The following is a 23,523-nucleotide window of genomic DNA, read 5'->3' on the forward strand; positions in this document are numbered from 1 at the left end:
GAGTTGGCTTTTAAATGAGTTGCTTAAAAATGTATAATTAATTTTATGCCTTTCATAAAATCTCTTCATTAGTAGATGTACACTATTAATACATGCAACTTGCCTCCTGATGCATTATTTTTAGATGTTAAATCTTGATTACAATATTATTTTGCCTATTGACATTGAATTATAAATCATGAATCAGGAAATTAATTGGTAAATTGGATACAAGAGGTTAAATCCTAGATTTTATCACTTTTATACTGTATGGTTGGTTACCACACAACGTTTCCCACAATGATCTAATACTGTATATGGAGCCTGCTACATACATGTTAATGATGTTTTTTAGGGCTAGGTATTGCAGGATTACAATATTGTCGAGCGTATGGTTATAAACCATTAAAATAAATGTCACCTCCTTGGTTGATTTAAGTCACAGAAAGGGTCAGCCTGAAGTTCTAAATGTATTCAAACTTTGCAATAAACATGAAAAATTATGATCTACATCATCGGTGAATCAATTATATCAATAAACATTCGGGATATACTTTCTGTCCCATAACAGTCTTCTGGATTTATATGTTGCACCTATGGAGCTATAAGTATCTTTTCCTATTTACCATTAAAATAAAACCGGCTTTCTCCTTATTTTCCACAAGGCCCTATCTCAAACAGGAAATAGTAGGCAATGCATACCCTATAATCTGACCCAAATCTTGGGTAAATCTGTCAGGCGAATATCCTCTGAAGATGAACTTGACGATCAATTGGCTTCTTTAATGGAATCACACTCGGAGAAAGACGAAAAAATAGACTGCGGTTCCAAAACTATGACAGATTGTGTACCACTAATTTAAAATGACACTTCGAGTACCACCAGCAAATGTATCCACAATGGAAACAGACTATGTATTAAAACAACATTAAAACTATTAGTGTTCATAACACATATCTTTGATCAATTATGGTAGCCATATAAAACCGTTGTAAATTGCAAAAAGATATTACAAACATACTCCTCCAGAGATCCATTTGGCGTTTTAGGGATGTCCTTCATGGGATGGGTGATATTTCTTGACAGAGCAGTTGTCAGATGTCTGGTGAATTCTTGGTTGATTTCAGCCAAAGGTCCGATTCTGCATTGAGCTTCCCGCATTTGTTTTTAATCACAATCGTGTGGCGAGATGCTAAACTAACAATTCTGAAACTCATCTCAAACTTACTTTTCAGTTAAGGGTGGTCAAATATCACATCAAAAGTACTTTCCTTGGTGTGTGTTTAAAAATGACAGGATAGTGAATGGTTGTATTTTACAAAGTAATGAACATGTTGCTCGAAACCTCAATTTATTATATTTTAAGAAAGGTTTACAACGTGCAAAACAATGATACGGACATGAATAATATATTTTCAGTTGGCATTGTCAAAGCAAAATTCAGCAGTGTGAAGCATAGTTATAAATTCATAACATTTAGGACATCTCAATGCTGCATTCTCAAATGTCACATCATTTGAGAGGAATTTCTCTTCACGGTTTCACCAAAGATGTTTTACCCTTAGCATCAGCCGAGTAGACCTGCTAGGCAGAAGCAATACATTTTCCAAATTCACACACATAAAAAAATATTTTGATCTAAGTGCCATTTGATGTTGCTCACACTTGAAACAGAATCTGTGATTAATTACGTAATGGTCTGTAAGCTACCAGACCCATGGTCAGCAAAAAAAAGGCTGATAAATTGTATAACCAAGTAAATGAATGCAGTCATAAACACATGAAAATGTTACATTTGTTACTGTTACAGTATTAGTTGCATGAATCACCATTACATGTTTGTTTTGTGAATACATTATTATTCGATTACATTTAACAGTTAAATGTTGCGTAAGAAAGAGTGTTGTCAACAGACATGTGTAAATTGTTCCAGAAGTCACGCTGGAAATGCCGTGAGTGCATAATTTTCCTAAATAAGTTGAATTTAAACGTGATGTGTGTGTGTGAATACCACGACGGCCGTAAGAGACGTATCATATAATTCAGCATGGCAACACATTGCATATTATCACTTGCAGGAACGCTGTGTACCTGTCATGATGGCGAGACGCCGCCACATGTTTATTAAGAAACATCCTTGGCGAATCATATGTATTTGCATATTAGTACATTGTGCGTAGAAACACAGTATAGCATTGGGGGATTTACTTCTGTTCATAGCAGTCCAGGAGAATTCGATTTATATATAAGACCTGAGACAATGTGGCACTGCGCCACTTAGTAAGTGATGGTCCACTGCCTGACGGTGGCATCATGGGAGGTGGTGACCAGGGTGTGGGTGTCTAGCCACGCTATTCCGCTCACGTGATGCATTCGGTGTGAATCTGCAGGGAACATAGGAAAACACATCAACATTCGATGAAGGTAAAAGGTGCAGCCCTTGCAATCGCTTGCCCTGCTACAGGGCGCTCTAGAGAGCTTTTACAGAGGGTATTTTCACCCTCCTCTTTCACGCTGGATAGAGGTGGGAGTACTCACACTTTACCCAACTGCACGCAAACCTGCCGATCGACTGATGAACCCGTGGACAGAGGCGGGGGGGGGGTTATCAAACTTGATAATTTTATCAAATGTCATGCTAGGGCATCGAGTCTAGTGTGCCGACCATTCCACTATGGCAGCATCCATAATAACATTCAATGAGAACAAGATTACAGTATTCACATCCAGGCTGTTGTAGTTTCAAATTCTAGTCACGGGTCAACCCTCCTTATCATTCTTGCAGAGCTGAGTACCAGTTTTTTGAGAAGTCAACATTGGTCATTATAAAGAAAAGTGTCCCTGCCATAGGAACGTGTAATTTCTACCACTGGCTTATGCCCATGCATTGAGATAATCGCCTATACACAATAGAGACAAAAGATACGAATCTTGCCCATTGATTTATGTCACGTGTAAATGCATCATTTAATCTGTATCAAAAAGTACAATGAAATTGATAACCTAGTGTATTTTAAAGTGATTTTCTGGTGCTGGAAAAATGTGAATTTCAGTGCGAGTGCGATAATTCAGGGAAATGCTTTATTCGAGTCTTGGAGAAATGTGTAAAACTTGAAAGCTCTGAGATCTGTGGGAGTGTGCGCGTGCAGCAGGATGAAGAGGCCCACCTGGAATCCTGATGCGATTGTTTGGGTCTTCCACTGTCCACACGTAGACCATCATATCCATGCCCCCCGTGGCAAAGTGCTGGCAGTCAGGAGACCAGGCCAAACAGGTCACCTTGGCGTGGTGCCCGTAAAATGTGCCGTGCTCCTTAAAGGGAGACAGCAGGAGGGCAGAAGGACGTAGAAATGTTTCACGCCATGGAACAATATTACGTGCAGTAATGGATGTTTCCACCACCATCTACATAACTATATGCACCAACAAAAGTGCCACTTAGAATATTCTCGTTGATTGATGATCCAGCACTCACTATTTCACTCCAGTGACTCGCTCACCAGCGTCCAGTCGCCTTTTTATCACTCTGCTTTTGCTACTACTCTGTTCCCATAAACTTCACTCACTGATCTATTCAACTATGTTGACTCGTTCTACCAGACTAGTTTTGTTTTTATCCATATTGTGTTCAGCCAACATACTGCGGTCATATGGGTGGAGTGGTGGCATTGGTTAATGCACTGTACTCTGAACCTAGCCATGGTAAGTGACGAGTGATATCTGATCTGAACCAGTCCAGGCTCCACACCAAACTCCTTCACCAACCCACACTGAGCAACGTGGTGAAGTATGTTCAAACAACCACAATGACGATATGGCATGGGGAGCCCTTAATTGAAGAGATGAGGGTTCCTTGGGCAGGCTGATAACCAGAAGTGATCGTGACTGATGTACGTATGTTGAACGTTTTTCGCACCATACGTAGCCAACTGTGCCAATCGTAAATGCGATTAGCACGGTGATAAATTAAAGGCGCTGATGATAAATAAGATGCACTCTAGCACATAGGAATGAACGGTCAGTCACGCACCAAAACTGGTAGAGTGCCAATGGTGGTTTTTGTCCCATTGTAGAGCCTCTCACCTTGTAGTCATCAACTGTGTTGAAGACACTGACAACTTTGTTACTGTCACACACAGCCAGGAAAGCGCCGTTCGGAGAGAAAGCCACGTCAGTGACGGGGCCGTGTGCCTGCAGCGCCGACACGGTTGCATGCTTCTTCAAGGTGTTTCCATCGATATCGTACATGTGCACCTTTCCATCCTTTAGTGAGTGGCACACAGCACAAACGATCGGAATGTAAACATTACGGTTGAACTGCGATGTGTTTGCACAGAGTGTAACTCTGTGATTGGAACCAGGTTTCTCATTTGCAAGTGAGTTAATGGTTTCAGCCTGGTCACCCATGACTGCACGCAAAAACATCAATCGTGTGATTTCACTTCGCTGTGGCAATAAAATAATTTGATAATACATTACGTCTATGCACTGCTCTCTGGTCAGCATTACAGCTTAATTTAATAACATGCTGCATAATGCCATGACATACATGCAAAATGTTGTAGCATTATGCACGTATAAAGTCATGGCATTCCACATGCGTATTTCATACTGTATTTAGTGATATAATAATCGGCTTTTCCCCTTTTTTGGCAACAAAACAGGTGTTAAGATGTAAAAACACCAAACTGAAACCTTTTGCAAGGAATCATGTCTGCATTAACCACAATGCTTGTAGTCAGAATGCAAACAAAAAACATACTCTGATAATATATGCATTGTCCTTAAAACTGATTGGTCCACACCAGAGACAGCTATTTTTTTAGCCTCGTCTCAAACGGTGTTATACCAGAGGACGCCAAAAGGCCTACGACTTTGATGCACTGTGCAGACATGATTCCTTGTAAAAGGTTTCAGTTTGGTTTGGTGTTTTAAAATCTTAACACTTGTTTTGTTGCCAGAAAAAAGGGGAAAAACCTATTATTACATTTTAGTACTGGCAAAAGAGGTCCCATGATGCATTTAGTGATGGTCACAATTGTTATTCCTAGAATATATTCACGTTATCAAGAACTGGCTTGGCAACTATAAGGCATGCTCAATCACAATAACACGAATGGCACTTTGTTCCTATCGGAATACCATTGCACACACAGCTTCGAGCAGAGTTTAAATATACTTACTACACCCCCGACTGCAACAATGCCATTGCTTGGGTGGATGGACACAGCTTCAGGGCCGAATCCAGGAGCCTCTATCACAAATGCTTTCTTGCGATCCTTCAGCAGCAAGATCTGGCGGAGATTAGGTAGCAGTGTTAATTGGAGTCACACTTTTTTAAAATCTGCTTTTGTAGATTTTCCCAAGGATATTGTCAGCACACCCGGTGGTACACCTACCTGTCTGAACAGCTGTATTGTATTTAGAAAATACACCTGACTGGGATCTGGAGAAGCACACGTGGCTTGTTTGATGCACTTGTATACACTGCCTTGTGTACATGTACAAGCCAAGTATTTATTCCTGCTGTTTAAGTACTTGCGGTTTGAATGAAAACCCAGAATGTGTGTTTGTGTGTGCACATGGCCTGGTATGAACCCAGCCTGCAATTACACCAGCTGAACTGCACTTTGGTTGATGGACACTTCAGCAACAACGTGACAGAACAGTATTGCAATTTATAGTGGCATGCCGTTTCCAATATTGCCTTTGAGATTAAGTACACATTAGCCACAGCTTGAGTGTTTTGTACTTTTACCAATGCCTCATTACCAAAGTACACATTCATATGGATTGAAATTCAAGTTATTCCAGCATAATGATTTACAATTGTTATCTCACGTCTGATGGAACTGTTTTTCGATAACTAAGAGATACACATGCAGCCATTGCACACACACTAATGTCTTAAATCGATCTCAAAGCATTTTCAGCTCTCTGACCCTGCTGAGCACACATCCAGACTTGTTTATTAGAAAATGGAGGGAATGGTTTTCTTGAAACCCACATTAAAAATCCTTTACCTTAAAACCTCTTAAGCTTGAAGAGTGGTAATGAACATTTGACAATGATGAAATTCAAGCTCAGTGAAGCACAGTGAAGGACACAGTGCATTGCTCCACATTGTGATTCAACAAGACTGAACACATTAAGCTCCTTTGTTTCATACTGAAACACACTGATCCGAAACTACATGTGTGATGTGTGTATGCATAGTCGTGGAGCTTATGAACATTTCCAAGGTGTGTTTGTAAATGCAATCATGTGCAAATCTAAGCGTTTGCACATAACTGATGTCTCAACATTTCTGCCACGTGGTTCTATAGACGAGTGTGTGGATACCTCGTGTTGTGTCTAACAATGGCAGTGGAAACGTTCACAAACCTGTCCAATGCAGATAACCACAGTGCAGCCACCAGGACCCACTGCAACTGACTTTGGCTGCTCATTCAGCTTCAGTGTATCTTGTGCGCTGTTGGAGGAATAACATATATAAACACGGAAGCATTTTTCTCAAAACATGTTTTCTTCGGGTTTCGTAGTATGTTGTATGGAAAGATGCCTGAAGTTTCACTCAACGAATGCTGGGAGCTTCAGTTAAGTTTCTGATGTTCAATTGCGGAAGAAACTCTCAGCTAGTGGAGCGAAATGAGACATTGTGCCGAATTACACGGTATACAACCATAAATCACATTCGAGAACTATACAGCGTGACGAATAAAATCTATGCAGCGGAATTAAATAGTAAGTGTTTGGGTTTGTCCAGGAAAGCCTGAGTCTCAGAAAGGTGCTGTTTTGAGATATTTCACCAATTATTTTTCTGAGTAATTTTCTGAGGGGAAAGAAACTTACGTAACCATTTAAATGTCACAGCTAAGAGAAAGACATTCGTTTTTAACCTCAATGTTGATCCAAAAAATATGCAGGCAAGCAGTGGCAGATCCAGGGGTGGGGGTGGTATAGGGGCGATCGCACTCCCTTGAGACCCTGGAAATTGGTATTTTATTGATATTTATCAGAAAAAAAATGCACTGAATATATATAAAAAATTGTATTAATGTTGGGCCTTATTTAAAAAACTTAAAATTTCAGGAATGCATTCTGCCTTTGGGAAGCTTCTAGATAAACATTTGACCATAGTTCACCTTACATTGTTTACCACGTAATAGTTATATTTTCTGTATTTATCCTACGTAATAACAGCGATTTTTTTTAATATCAAAGGCAAAAAACCCTGATATACACTTTTACAACATTTGCATGCACATATATACTTTGTTGTCACAAAATTATAAACACGTACACATATAATATATACCCTCGTAGCTAATTTTGAAATGTATATTGGCAATAAACATTGAAATTGACACATTAACCAAATCTTTAAAATCACACATTGCAGGGTTTTAATATGAACTTCCACTTTACAACATGGAATTTTAATGCCTTGTAAATGTCAAGCTAGCTTCAAGAAATGTGTATCGTACAATACTATAATTTAGTACCATTGTCATGTCAAGCCATTGTTTTAGCACAAGACTTTCACGAAGGCGCTACGTTTCACACGCTTAGCAAAAGTCTGCTAGGAGCGTGCGATGTTGTTGAGTATTTTTTTGCAATTTGGACCTCGACACCGGCAAGCAGTACTTCTTTCCAACAAAATGTCATGGGGATCTTTAGTGTCCACTATGAAGCTGATGGCTCATATTTACGGTTAATACACCCGCAGTATTAACCAGGGCGGTCGCGGAGCTTGAATTGAAAACTTCTGCAAGAAGCGGCAAACCCTGCAATGGCTTGGCAATGTCACTGCCCAAAGTGAATACAATTAATTCTAGATTTGAAGCTTTCGTGACTGCAAGGATTCATATTCTTAGGTTTTTTCGGTAAAGTCACGTAGGTAAAACATTAAAATTAATAAAAGTAAAATAAAATCCACCTCAAGACGGAAGCTTGTGTTGCCTCCGAAACGTCGTGATTTTTATTTTATTTTTATTAATTTTAATGTTTTACCTACGTGACTTTACCGAAAAAACCTAAGAATATGAATACAATTAATGAAGGGTGGCAGGTAATGAAGCGGCTGACTGCTTTCAAACTGGCCTATTGATGACGATGCTGATGGGCTAGCTGGCCGTATTGACTCACCTGTATTCCTTCGAGTCGAGGCTTGTGAATCGCAGCGTGTCATCCATGGAGCAGCTGACGAGCGAGTTTGATTCATCCACGGCCATGTGGGACACCTGGTTGGTGTGGCCTTTTCCCGCAAAGCCGTCATTAATTCCACTCTCCGCATCCCAGTGATGTGAACCCACGCCAATGCACAGTTAAAGGAACAAATCTCTACAGGTATACATATCTAGCTCGAGTTAGAGATCAATTACAACAAGACTAATATGAAGCTGACGTGTCTTTGAGATCAAATAAACATTGAACGAAACTAAGTAGTCCTGAAACAGTGGTGAAAATGCCACATTCTCATGATGGGAACCAGTCTTTTCTTAACGGGTATAGATACAATTGCAAGTGTAAAAAGGTACTATTAAACTATTTTTTTTATTTTAGCAGGTAAGGCCCACTGAGATATATAGCTGTTTTTCTAAAGTAACCTAGCCACAACTGATAGCCCAATGAAGTGACTTATCATGTGGAAATATATAGGATCAAAATACTCCAAACGCAGGTTTCTAAACATGGAGAGAAAAACCGGAAGAGCCTGGGAAAAATCCACGTGACAACGGGGAGAACACGCAAACTGCAAGTATACAGGAGTCAGGGTCGGGATAAAACCCACAACCTACTGTATACCAGGCAAAGTAGTTAACATCTTGCCACCGCAGCACCCAGGTGCAACTCTACTATTGCTTGCTCACACCACCACTGGCGAAAGGGGCTTCCACTAGAGGGTGTTCTAGAGAGCCGCTCTTGAGGGTGATTGCCCTCATCGTCCACACTGGACAGACATCTTGGAAGATGCGGCAGTACTCACACTTGACTCCAATAATATAACACAGTCAAAAAATGACTGTCTCCATGCTACAATGAGCATTGCGCTGTACTCATCTTTGTTGGCCACCTTGAGTCAGTGGTGAAGAGTTCACATTGCTACAGCATTGATCTCTTCAGAGGGCAATGATGGTTGACTGATTACCAGCGAGGTGCTCAATTTATTGACAAGACATGATAATGGGTTGAGCTCATTAAGGTTTTATTTCAATTTTCTGTAAATACTTGTTATATTGTATTAGTAAAGATATATTAATGCTGTGTATCCACAACCACTGATGATGAGGGCTAAGCAGCCCAAGAATAGCTCAGGGCTGCTCCACCACAACTCGGTTCTTAAACTCCAACAACCCAAACCGTCGTTCTGCGGCCTCATCACCCCTTGTGAGACGTTTGGCCAGTGTGGAAGAGTAGACCAAATACCCTCTTGGGAAGCTCTCTAAAGTTCCCTCTAGTGGAGCCCCTTCTGCCACCAGTGATGTCAGCAAGCAATTGCAGGGCTGCACCTTTACCCTTACCTATTTTACTTTCAAAAGTTTTTCTTCCTGGTTCTCTTATTTTGTATTCGAAAAGCAAGGGGTGTTTTTTTCATAGACCAACGGTCATACGTGTCAACCCCAAAGGGTTCAATATCAGTGAGATCCCTACCCAAGATGTTGGGAAAACCCCAGGAAACTGAGGCAAAAAAACAAATAAACTTAGAGAAAACCTAAACCTGTGGTTCTTAACCTAAGGTGCACGCACCCCCTAGGGGTATGAAGCACGGCCAGATTTTTGTTAGATGGTAAATTATCGAAACACAAATTATGCACGGGCATGTAGGTACAACTACTTTGTTTCATCAAACCTATGTATTTATTAACATTATACATGTTTTAACGATTCAGAACCGAAGGCGTGCAAGGCTGCATTTAAGGTTAAGAACCACTGACCTAAACTGATATGGAAACCCAAGAAATTTAAGGGACAGACCCATTTAACTGTCATGCAGACAGGGACGAGGCCACGTTGGAGAAAGGGTTGGAGGGGGGGTACAAATCCGTTTGCGTAGCAGCAATAAGCTTACGTACACCCCATTTAATGAACACCCCTCCAACCCCCATAGCAAATGATATCATTAAACTAACATGGCACAGTTGTTATTAGATTCCGGCTGTTTTCTCACAGAAAGGGTGTGTGTAAAGACAACACTTTTGGAGCCGACTGCTTACATAAGACCTGAAGCATCAGCCGCTGTCAGTTGACTGCAATAAAAAAATAGGGCCGAGTGAGTTATTTTAAGGTAAATAACAAAAAAACCCCATGAGAATCCATTGTACGACCATGAGACACTCAACATTCCAAAAAAAAGTGAGTCTCACGGCTAACACTTGAGATTTCACGCATATGAACGGTAATAGAAAATACTGTGATGCTGAAACAGGTTCAGAGGAGGATATTGATGTGGCCGTCGATGCTGCCAGTGTAGATGGTGGCTTGGCCGTCTTTGTCTTTTGGAATGTTCAGTGCGAGGGACTGCACTGGTTTGCTGTGGCCCTGCAGATGGGTTTTCAGATAGCAGGTGACATACAATGCACAGTCCAACATTTATCCAACAACACCGATTTATCCATTTATGCTTTTTTATGTTATTATTTTAGTCATAAGTACAAATAAGTTTAGTAATAGGTTTTTACCCTTTCAACTTGTACAAAACTGACACCTTTATACAAGGCATCATGTTTGCAATAACCACAACACAAGCAATCAAAATGCAAACAAAAAGAAACAACTCTGATGATGATAATGATATGCACTGTCCTTGAAGTTGATTGGTCCACACCCGAGACAGCTTTTCATAGAGCCTAGTCTCCATTGGTGTTGGACCAGATGACGCCAAAAGGCGTACAACTCAAAGACAGCTCACTATCAGAGTATTGAGAGCTCGGGGTAAGCATTTACACTATGAGACCTTCTTTACCAGTGGCAAAATATAGTAATAGGTTTTTACCCTTTCAACTGGTACAAAACTGACACCTTTATACAAGTACAAATAAGTTGCAACAATTTCATTTGTTATCCTCAATGTCATATCCAAAATTATCTTATAACTTACTGCACCTTTTGAAAAAGAGTAGGCCATGTAAGCTGGCGTCATGGTCCAATTTTGTGAAATGTAATGCATTTCTCGCAAATTACTTAATTGGGAGAAACCAAATAGCAGCATCGCACCCCTACTGGCAGACCAATGCCCGTATGCATGCCGGTGCTGTTGCATTAACCTTGTGCTGCACAGGGACAGCTGCCACTGGGGTCACCTTGGCTAGATTGCAGCAGGGTATTGGAACGGTTGAGATAAGATGCGATGGAAGGTGCTTCGATTTGCTGAGGCATTTAAGCCAGTACCCTATAAATGCAAATGGTACCCACCTGCCTCGATTGAATACATTGGATTATCATGCTATATTACTGATAGGATGGTACTGCATACATTCTAATCAGTTATGTCCTAGTTAACATAGAATAACCGACGATTTGGACAGTATTACAAATGCAGTGTATTACAAATCATCACAACATGTTTGGGTGGGTAACATTTCTGGCAAGAATTCAACTCTATTTCACACATTGAAATGTGTAGATAGAGAATTATGTTTGCCTCTTCCTTTTTTATGTGCAAACCACTAGAAGCCTGAGAATTAAGCATGGCATTTGGGGTACACAATACGTGAGGCAATCCTTTAGACTGTAAAATCTCTCTGTCCATAACTATGAATCCTGGTTGCTTGATTTCACAGCATTGCCTCATTAGCAGTTTAAGTCTTTATTATAGAGGATTACTTCATCACACTTTGACAAGAGGAAATACCTTTAACTCTAAAAAAAATTATCCCAAAGGAAAACCTCAGGGGAATAAATGTCACCTTAATTAGGAAAATGTGCCCCATAGGATTATTATCGTCACAAATTGATGTGGGGGGAAAAAGCCAATCTAAGCCACGCTAAATTGGTTCGGGATTAAAATTTGCATGTGCAAAGCTGCAGATTTAATTGGGGAAATTGTACTTTAACTTATCAACATTGATATGTATATATTTTATAATATGTTAAGCAAGATTACAAACACATGCACAGTTGATGCAGCGTACGATATATTTACTTTATCAGATAAATATTGAGGAAATTACTTAATTATTATTGAATACCCCTTGTTTAAAGCTGTGTATTAGTTGTTTAGTGGGGAATTGTGGACATAAAAAGCAAATGTATCCGAATCAACAGTTTCCTGCTGCAAATTGGTTGTATTATATAAGCATGTGTGCTTCTACACTAATGATCTTAATTGAAGCCAAATATCCTTATAGGTGTAATTGCTGCAATTTTAAACGAATGCATACATTTTTTCAAAATATTTGTACCATGTGAAGTTTCAGTGTAGCTTTAAATAAATAAGAATTCGTCTTTTTTGGTAGCCCTAGGATAGCGGTGGATATTCCACATATCTGTGGTGGGAGCCACTCTGTCAGAATTTCGACTGCTGATTGGATCAACAATTACAGGGATGGTAAGCTCATTCGACCTTTAACTGGGATTTAAACTCACGACCTTTAAGTTGTCACCCGAGTGATCTAACATCAGTGCCATCCAATGGAATACACCAATACTTTACCGCACCACAAGTGATCCAACAAGAGGCTTATTTCAATGCTGGTGAAGTCAAAGTTTGAACAGAAACAGCAGAATGCACCTTGATGACTCGGATGGGCTTGCTGGGATTGTTGGCGTCCAGGTAATTGATGTGCCCAGACAGTGAGATGCTGAGCATGTGGGAGCCCTGCCAGAGGCAACCCAGCTGCTGGTCGGACACGTCGGGGCCCATGCTGAACGTGGTAGTCACGGTGCTGGTGGCCACATCCCAGAGTCGCACGGTGCGGTCGCCCGATGCCGAGATAAGCTGAGAGCTGTCAGCGCTCCAGCTGATCTGAAAGGCGGTCATATTTTTTGCTCTGTTTTAGAGGTGTATGTTTTTCATCAGGTGTAAGGCAAAATGCTAAAACTTAAATCCATCATTGCAACATCGCACCTTAAGCAGACCTCTGTTCTTTCTCCGCAGACAAAGAAAATATTGTTTATTTATCTTGACTTAAAGATTTCGTGACTGCAGGAATTCATATTCTTTGGGTCTTTTAGCTTAGCCACGTAGATAAACAGAAATTTGTATTTATTTATTTTTAATTATTTTTCTATTTACGTGGCTTCACCGAAAGACCCAAAGAATATTGTTTATTCATTGACCTATTAGCGTTCCAGATCAATATTATCCAGCAGCATTTGTTTAGGCAAGCAAAATCTGGACCAGTTTCGACAAACCCAGAAGGCTGCAAACAGTCCAGACTTTGCCTGCCTATAGAAATGTTGGAAAATATTGGTTTGAAAAGCCAAAAGGTCGATGGCTATAAATATGTTATTTGGAAGGGGAGACAGAATGAAGGTATATTTATATGTTACCAATAATGCTGTACAATACCGCACACTTGTTGAGGACATGCAATATTGACTGCAAAGGCCAAGCAGGTATTTGTTTGAAATGCCAGTGCAACTCATTTTGTTGACAAAATAGGGACGATGGGTTGAATCGATCTCTGACGAGGAATTGAACTTGCAAACTGTCTACTCGTGCTACAAAGCCAGATTTTTTATTTTAAAGATCCCTAAGTAGAATTTAGCTACTTTCATGCAACCTCATAGAACAAATTTCAAGAAGACCATCCAAATAGTCTGTCCTGATCACGCGTAGGAGATATCTTTTCCTATATTTTAATTACGTTTTATTACACGAGTAGAGTCAAGGATGTATTAATAAAGTATGAATACCATTCTTTTTTAGATTTGGTTCAATCTTTGGAGAATGGGCTAGGCCAATAACAATGTTCAAAATTACTATTTTATCCAAGAAGATATCAATTGATTTAGGCTCTGAATATAATTGCAACTATTAACGTGGCTCACAAGGTTGTTGTTGAAATTATTGTTTAAGTTGAGCTTACAATGTTTAACGGATCAGGGCTTATGTGGGAAAAATAATGGTTAAGGCTATCGGTGACAACCTGCCAATATTTCAGGATGAGTTAGATTGACGCTGCTGTAAATTTGCTTGCAGACACGTAAAATACTGCCATGCGCTTCCTGTGTGGCGGCAAAGGGCATTGTTGATACTTGAACACGCAGCTTGTTGCCCAAATATAATGATGCAGGCGCACAGGCCAAAAAAGCACATCTGCAGGGGTTGCACTAGACTAGGTGGAAGAGAGATGGACTGGGTAATTGCAATGTAATGTATGCCTGCAGGGTATGTCAATGCAGAGAAAATTGCTTTAAACATAAAAAAAAAAATTGCGTCAATCCATCTGCCGATGTTAATTGTCCAGGGCTCTATGGAGTTTTTTTATTTTTAGCTGACCGACGTCTTCGTAGTCCATCTGCCTGTGTCGCTTACAGCATAAATTCCTCCATCGTGCGCCTTGTCTCCTCCCAGGGCACAGATCTTCTGTCCGCTCGTCCCATCGTACACAAAGATCTGAATGTCAACAGCCCAGGCATTGGTTAGAATATTACGTCGAGGGTTAAGATATCTTAATGTCTCTATTCTAATTTTTGCATGAAGATATACAGTACACCTTCCATGAAATAAACTCAAAGTTAACTGAACTTATAGTATAAAGGTGTAGTCCTGCAATTGCTTCCTCGTGCCACTGCTGATATAAAGGACTCCACTCAAGTGAGATTAAGAGGGCACCTCCAGAAGGTATTTTGGCCTACTCTTCCACTGTGTTTAGACATCTTGGAAGAGGTGGGAATACCCACATTTTACTCCACTACAATCGACCTGCTGATCGACTGTGGTGCACCCATTTATACCGCTGGGTGGACAGAGGCGGGCAGTTTCATGAAACTGGCCCCAATGTTTTTATTGCCATGGCAGGATGTTGAACCGGTGAATTCTGGGTTGCAAGTCCAATACACCATGGCAGCAATTATAGTATAGTATTCTTCAATAAAAATACTCCATTCTCTGCAACTAATTAAATGTTTTTACAATTAAACCCCAAGCTAAAAATGTAATCCAAATATGGCAATGAAGGTTGTAAATCATGTGTTTGGAATGTAATGCAAGAGTGTAGGCTCAAAAATAGGTTGAAACTGGCAAATACCTGACCATCGGCTCCAGCTGTCGCAAACCTTGCACCATCAGGAGAAAATCGTATGCAGTTCACAAAGCGGGTATGGTCCTGCATACATATGGGCACCACCCAATAAAATACAATGCCATTTAGACACGCATGGACCACTGACCACTTGCAAACATAGCCTAGCGGTAGTGCATTAGCCACTTGTTGCAGAAGTTCATGTGATTAATACTGCAAGCGCAATGCCATAATAATACACGCCGTCTGCTTTGCAGTGGAAGTAAAAAAATTCCTGCCGTCGTTTGTAAAAGTAGGCTATTGTTTGCCGGCATCAGGGTGCAAATTTTCCAAAATTGAAAATTATTTCTCAATTGGAATAAGATGTGTCAATGATCGCCCCCCCCCCCCTACTGAAAGATTAATGCCCATTTTCAGGCCAGGTGTTGAGTCACCTTGTGCCCAAAGGGTCAGCTCCAACTGGGGGTTCCCCTTCAAATGTTTGAGATGTAATGCACTTTGAGAGAGTACAGCGTATAAAGCAACATATCTAAAACAAATTGTTTTATTACTGCCCGTGTTCTTCTGAATTTTTCGTGACATATTTGAGCAATAGGAAAATCATTGCATTAATAGGATCACCACTGTTATGTTGTCACAGAGTGGTATGCATTTTCTCCACCATGTTGGTCTGACCACCAACCAGGTTTTGAAAGCACAACCATCTTTAAGTTGGGAGGCCTTAACCACAGCATCACCTGCCGGATATTAAATAATAGTTTAACATGTAGGCTTTCGCGACCAGTATTATTCATAATAAAGGTTTTTGGGTTAGAGCGCGTTATTTATAAATGTGTCGCAACCCTCCACCACCCGACACGGCCAATCAGTAAAAAAAGTGTCACGTTGACAAAAGACAAATAGTTCACTACTTTAGCCCACCGGTGTGTTGAAGAGTGGATCCACAACATTTACAATTTGAGTACGACGTTTCACTGGAACTGAATAGCTGGGTTTTGTGCATTGAGATGATTTAAAAATTAATTAAGTGTATCTTTACCATGTGGGCAGACAACCAAAGTGTCATCGACATATCTAAACCAAAAAGATGGTTTAATGTACTTGAGGCAAGTGCTCTTGTTTAAAAGTTTTCCATGTATAGATTTGCTACAGCAGGAGACAAAGGAGAGCCCATTGCTTCTCCTTCATTTTTCTTAAAGAAGTCACCTCTAATTGAGCATACTACTGCATATATCGTTGCGACCTTAGCCGCAGAGCTCTACGATGTGTGTGTTCCCGTTGTCTTGCACATTGTTTAATACAGTTCCAAAGGAAGCTCCCAGCATGTTAACTACCTTGCCTGGTACACAGGTCGTGGGTTCGATCCCGACTCTTACGCCTATATCAATGGAGTTTGCACGTCCTCTCCGTGGTTAGTATACCCTCCGCATGTTGAAACATGCGTTGAGAGCATTTGGCTGCTATGAATTTCCACGTGATAAGCCAATTTGTTATCATTTGTGGCCAAGTCGCTTCTGAAAAAAAGTTATATAGCTCAGTGGGCCTTAACTGGTAAAATATTATTTAAAAAATTTACATGGAGGAAAATGTCAGAAATCATGCCGGACAATATACGGTGCTGCAACCGATTTAACGGACTGCTTCACCATGAGCGTGAATTGGAACTTGAAGGGTGGGCCATGGTAGAAGGCGCCGCAGTTGTCATCGCTGGCCGTCACGAGGCGGTAAGGGCGGCTTGGACGGATGTCCACGCTGTTGATGGTCTTGGTATGGCCTGCGATTTCTCCCACAGATGAACCTGAGTCCCACAGGATGACCGCGCCGTACCTGCCACCAGCCATACATGATTAGCACCTTGGGCGCTGGTGTTGTGTCAATTGTTAAGTACAAAGAAACTAATAAAAATTCATGTGACATGCAGCAATGTATGCCAAACGAATTATGGGCAGTGCACACCTTTGTTGGCAGTCCTTTATAGGATGAGCAGAATACACTTCCCACAGAGGCACTCATTTTATTGAACTCCAAATGATAAAGCGCTAAGTTGAACCCTAAATAGATTTTAAACCTGGATCGTTCTGATTGTGAGTCAGGAGCTTTACCAGAGTACCACATATGCGAACTAATAACGATTAATTATAATTATACAGCACAGACTAGATCACTGCCTAGATAGACACCATCAGTGATAAGGCGATTGGCAGTTTTTCACGCCTATGGCCAAGGTGCCTTGGCCGCCAGAGCGAATCTATTACAGCTGGATTTCGACACATCTTGGGCAACTCTTTGATCAATTTCAGCCGAACTGTTTCTATTTCTTATAATTTATAATAACATTTTGTTCACATTTACAAGGGTTATCGTATCCCCACATTTTAAGGCGGACAGAGCTGAGGCTTTAACCTTGGTTGGAAAGCGTTAACAAGTGCGTCATAAAAGTGAGTGGAAATTAAAACTCACTTCTCCCGCCCCTCCCCAACGATGGCGATCCTTTTGCTGTCCTCGCTCCACGAGATGTCTTTGATCTTCCCGCCAAAGGGCTGGTACTCATACTTGAGGATGTGCTCCTTCTGCGTGCTGTCCCAAATGCGCAGCTTCCCTGACACGTCTGCACATCAGTGGGGGTGGGGGAGGTCATGCGCTGTTAGAGCCGAACCGGCTTCAGAATGGACAACAATCAGAGATGTGGCCGATCGCTGTTAGCCATGTGACTGCTACGTCACATTTAATTTTCTCAACATTTTACCCAATGGCTTTCTTAAAATTGTGCGTTTACAGCCCTTTTGTCGATTCACTCATGGATGAGGACCTCCCCATACCGTGCAGGTCATTGGGGTTGTTTGACGATACTTCCAACATACTGGTTAGCAAGGGTTGTGAATGCGGGGATCATAGAAGTGACAGCATAGACAAAGTATGTTCCAGCACAGCTCTATTCTGCCCTCAACAGCCTATAACACTTGTCATGCATGGTATTTACCTATTCAAACGCTATGTAGGCTCAAGAATGCGTTACTTCTTAGATCTGACATGATCGGGCACACTCACAAGTGATTTGGGCATTGGCCTGAAAAACATCGTTGAGGTAAATTATTACCACAGCGGGCTATTTTGGAGGACAACTTGGAGGTCATGTTTGTGTGTGTGTCGGTCATAGGCTTCTTTCAATTAAGCAATATTAAGTGCATAATAGCCACTAAGGTCCTTCTCCAACAAAGTTCAAATGGGTGACAGAACAGCTGTCGCTGAGCTTTTTGCAGCAGTAGTGGCAGTTGCTTTGTGAACACGTCTGACCTCCAGATGCAATGTAGAATCCGCTGGGTGCATACTTGGCCACCAAGGCCTGATGAGAATGTTCTGTGTAGACATCGCTTATTGCAGGATTCTGCAAGAGAAACGAAATCACATTATTCCAATAAAAGCTGGATATTTAAAAGTCAAAGTGTCTCAACAACTGAAACGAACATTGCCCAGTGTTCATCTCTGTTGGTGATTGTGATCCAATAAGGGGAAATCCACGCTACTATATGACATTGCTCTTCAAAAATGTCAATTACTTTTGACTTACTACTCGAGCTGGGAAATCGTTTGGTACAAATCCACCACGAATTATTCCTACAGGAATCGCAATGCTGTTAATGGGTAATTCCCATATAAAAATGTCCACATACTATAAATGAGTGAGCATCTGCGTGTGTACATCTATGAAAACGAGTCGACATTCCATCATTTGGTAATCACTTTGGTCTTCGTGGAGTGATAGTCATGGTAGTTCCAATGGTAGCTCTGGTATAATCCAGTGATGTTGACAGTTTGAGTGGTAGTCTGGAAGGTCCTATTGGTAGTCCTGCTGGTTGAGGTGGTCACTGTGGGAGTCCTAGTGGTCCCAATGGTTGACGAATGTCAGTTGACTAATATTGACCAGAATCGTCCTTGAAATGGATTACATAGACTATGGTCATATGTATCAATTGCGATTTTGATCAATAGGTTGGTCAGGTCTTGTAGACCCTCTATAGTTTTACTATGCCAAGCTCATCACCCTCCCACGATTCAATGGTTCCGCTGATCAAAGATTCTTGCTCGAAATCATATTGGATACCAAGGGTGAACTCATTATTCCGGGCTTGGAATTGTGATAATTTTGCAGTTCTATTTCCTCCCACGAGTTGAATCCTAGTGGTGCTTACTTCACTGATAACAGAGGTATGAGAGGCTAAGTCAGGCTCATAAGTGGAAGCCTGTTACTTTACCTGTTGAAAAATGGCAAAGCCAGTTGGACCACTGCTGCCAATGTAATATTAAGCTGCTGATGTACATTTTATACATTATTTAGGAAGGTACATATATGTAATTTCTGATGTCACTATAAGAGCACCTAGAAATCAATACCGTAGAGCACTTTTAATCCATGACCCTATTATCCAAGATTATTATTCTGTTATTATCCACAAGATAGATGTTTTCTATTATCCACTGGATATATTTCTTCCATAATGTATAATCATACCAAGTATAAGTGGAGTCAGCTGAAAGTGATGGTAAATTATTCTGAATATCCTTATCAGCTGCTCCCGCTATGGATTGATGATAATGTTGCCAAGTTTGGAGCGATGGATCCAAGTACCTTGTGGCTTTCTCTTGGTTATAATGATGATGCTTGGAACACCACACTAGTCACAAATTCCTTTGCATTTACTCATAGCTATGTGGCACTCAGGGGTGGTAATGGGAGAGGCAATAATACAATGATTCCTGTAATTCCAGGCTATTAATTGGATAACAGAATAGAGTAGTGAAAATTGCTATTATCTGCACTTATCCTCAGCCTTCTGTGTGGATAAAAGTATTTTTTTTAATGGATAAAAGCAGATTAAAACAATGAACAGCACATTCCATATCTCAACAGATATGAGGCATGTCACTGTTCGTCCATGTTATATGTATAGGGCACATGTGAACACCAATTTTACAGCGTACCTCGATGTTGCGGATGATAACACTCTTGCCGTTGGTGTAGAGGAAGTTGTTCCCTTTAGGGTCTCCTCCGATAACCTTTGCAACACCTCTCTCCACCTGCGGAAGGCTGGCATACAAGCTTTCTAATGGCACACAAAGGCACACACATATATTTTAGTTATATTTTCCATATTTGGCCACAATTGAATGACACTTATGAATAAACTCTCATGCAACCATATCAATGTCAAACATATAATAAGGTGATGAAGCCAAGTGCTCCAAATGATATTTTAAGTTGCATTTGTAGGTAAGATAAGTGGGCAGTGCAACAACTAAATATATAAACGGTCAAAATGAACCGATTGCATTTGGACCAATCACGATTAAAAAAGTCTGTTGTAAAAAAACTACGTCTGACACACAAACCAGACTCTACTGTTTAAGGGTTGCTTTACCAACATGACTACAATACACAGTATAAATCGGGGTAATTTATTAACCACGGGCTTTGGCTTTCAATGTCACGGTTTCTAAACAATGCTGGAATTAATAATGATACAGATGTCTTTTATATAGCGCCCTCCTATACGCATTAAAAATCTCATACGAAACATTCACACCTCCGATTAGCACGGTTGGCTACGTATGGTGCGAAAGAAGTTCATACATTTGAAAGGGCACCCCCTATGGCAGCTGTCCCCGTGGGCACAAGGTGACTCCGCAACTGGCCTGTAAAATGCGCATTAGTCTGCCACTAGGGGGTGATGATTGCTATGTAATGTAATAACCCCAACCATGCTATGGATATCAGGCCCAGGTTTACTGGCTGGATTCATGCAGACAGCGTGAGTGTGGTGGTGACGTCACCGCGTACATTTGCGTGATGACGTCGCCCGCATACCACAGCGTTGAGCCGGGTTCGTGCGTGCTAACGTCACCCCACCACGCAAATGCGTGAGATGTTATCATACTTCAACACCACAGTACCTTCTATTAAAACAACGTTTTGCTGGCTGGTTGGCCGGATGGACGGACGAATGGCCACGTATATGTTTGTTAGTGATGATTTACTTACCTTTCCTATACTTTGCACTCCTATTGTGTTTTTTTCCTATTGTTTGTTGTTGTAACGTCCTGAGCCGCCCCTACTGAACATATCTTTTTTGCTCATCGGATTCCTCCACTAGAAATATTTTGATTCTGAAGTTAAATAATTATTGACTACAATAGAGGCAATACATATTTACAAAGTATTCATGCGAATGGCTCAGTCATACCTGAAGTTGTAATGATGTGTTTCTATATTCTATATAGAGTACACACAGTATTAGTGTTCAATTACACGAACACGTCTCCCTTACCATACGTTCGGGGTTAATGGCCACATAACTAGCAGCCCCGAGTCAGTGGTGGAAATTCGACATTTCTATGACAGGGACCAGTATATCCATATGACAACCGCGGGCAAATCGCTGTAAACTCGTTAAAGTACTTCACAACAAATCATACTGCGTGGATTATTCTTGAGCGAATTGCCTTTTTGTAAGCTTTCATACCGCCTATAATGCTCTTAGCACAAAGTCCATGAGCTAAGATCACATTTCACTTGCGGTTGCCACCTGCGATGATAACTTAGGTGGTTCCAATTTAATCGCGCAGCCAACAACAGTAAAATTATATAACGACCATTTAAAAATTGTGGGTTACCAGATAGTTAACTGTAATTGGTCATATAAACAAACCCGTACGACTAAAGTGTTGCTACTTTAGGTGATACAGTACTATGCCAGTTTCTGATTTGGCCCATGGACTAATAACAAGGAAGCCTACGTGTCAATCTAACACTAAAGCTTTCACGATCAATATCACGATTAATAATTGATATTCGGGTCAGATCGCGTTGGTAAAATGTGCGTCGGGTGGAGGAGGGTTTCCGACACACATGGTACTCGATCCGACCCAATACAACATCTTATTATGAAGCAGGAGTTTATTGTCGCACGGGTGCGTGACCCGGTCCGGTAACCCTTTGGGTGTGGCACGCCCGCCACTCGGGAGGGCTTTCGGTGAAGGTGGCACGAAGATGTCACAATAACAGTGACAGATTGTACTCGTGGTAGCACAAATAAATCCATAATCGCACGGAGTATGACTCAATAATAACACAGTGACGAATACACAAGTACCCACAAACTCCGGGCCAAAATCCTACACTTGTAAGCGAAAACCAACAACGCTTATGATTATCAATGTCCTGCAGATGCAACTAATTAAACCATTAAAATCACATATGGCCACTCGTGTGAAACTGGCCATTTGTATTAATGGGGTTACATAAACCAAGGTAATCTAACGACATTCTGAATTAATATACCATGCATTTACATTAACGTTAATAGCCTACTAACTTCCTGCAAGCTGGGCCACTGAGTAGCGCAGTACAGTCTACGCACATGCCTTGAATGGGTCCCGTTATAATGAAGGCACGAGAGACACTGTTACTTAACACAGGAATGTGACAGCGAGCGAGCGTAGCTACAACTAAACTGTACGTGAGTATTGCGTGCGATGTCACTTACTGAGCTGGTAGGGCATTGTTGACGGACCCGTATGTCCACACCAGTATCACAGGAATTGTTTAACCTGGTGATAATGCTGAGCTGTTCCGTAATACAAGACGAGAGAGAGAGACGTTAGGGCCGAAGTGGGAGGGTGAACGCCTCTTGATTTTACCTTATATGGCAGCAATGTGCCGTGGTGGGTGAATGACAGAGCTTCCTCTTTTTTTCCTTTGCTCGCTACATTGGTCTAGTAGAGCCCTCTGCAGGCGTCAACATTGAAGTGTTGGGCATATTCTGGGGTTTGTAGGAGGAGATGTCTCAGTAGAGGGCAGCATTGCTCTAAGTCTATGGGCCAGAGTAGAATTCGGTACCTATCGAGGACTGCACATATTTGATGAAACTGGTTTGTGTACGTGGATAATAAAGTGGACTGCGTAAAAATAATCGTTGCATGATTCAATTTATTGGTGATTTTAATATATTGGTAGAATTCTAGCGTTGGAATCTCAAGTTATACCAAAAAAGTGGGCCTTAACTGGTAAAATTAAAATCATCTTTGAATTAAGTGTTACATATACAGTATTTGGTCTGGGTCATGGGCTATATAGTATAGAAACATATTTTGAGCGAAGTCCTCAAGCTCTCAAACAAAGTGTCGTTTTCTATTGAGTAACCTTTATTCACCATTGTAAAAATAAAACAGGTATTTACATACTGACTCATTGTGGGTCCTAATAAGGATTAAACTGGTTCACAGTTGCCTATCACTGATTCACTGCTGCCTGTCAATCGGTCACATCTGCTCAAATAATTTTTGATGGTGACACAA

General features: G+C 40.9%; 1 protein-coding gene across 1 annotated transcript; it reads right to left on the bottom strand.

Moving 5' to 3' along the window:
* Nucleotides 1-1,294: 1,294 nt before the first annotated feature.
* On the bottom strand, nucleotides 1,295-22,890 carry LOC144931552 (WD repeat-containing protein 1-like). Its single transcript, XM_078855519.1, has 15 exons — nucleotides 22,713-22,890; nucleotides 20,152-20,273; nucleotides 18,466-18,556; nucleotides 17,632-17,779; nucleotides 16,818-16,998; nucleotides 15,178-15,255; nucleotides 14,463-14,543; nucleotides 12,714-12,947; nucleotides 10,424-10,522; nucleotides 8,129-8,283; nucleotides 6,365-6,452; nucleotides 5,164-5,274; nucleotides 4,064-4,243; nucleotides 3,148-3,292; nucleotides 1,295-2,364 (listed from the first exon to the last, which is right to left on the bottom strand). Exons 1-15 carry the CDS (start codon nucleotides 22,726-22,728, stop codon nucleotides 2,258-2,260), a joined length of 1,836 nt encoding a protein of 611 aa, XP_078711645.1. The 5' UTR covers nucleotides 22,729-22,890; the 3' UTR covers nucleotides 1,295-2,257.
* Between the last annotated feature and the right edge of the window lie 633 nt (nucleotides 22,891-23,523).

This window comes from Lampetra fluviatilis, chromosome 4, assembly GCF_964198595.1.
Source record: "Lampetra fluviatilis chromosome 4, kcLamFluv1.1, whole genome shotgun sequence".
Classification (NCBI taxonomy): domain Eukaryota; kingdom Metazoa; phylum Chordata; class Hyperoartia; order Petromyzontiformes; family Petromyzontidae; genus Lampetra; species Lampetra fluviatilis.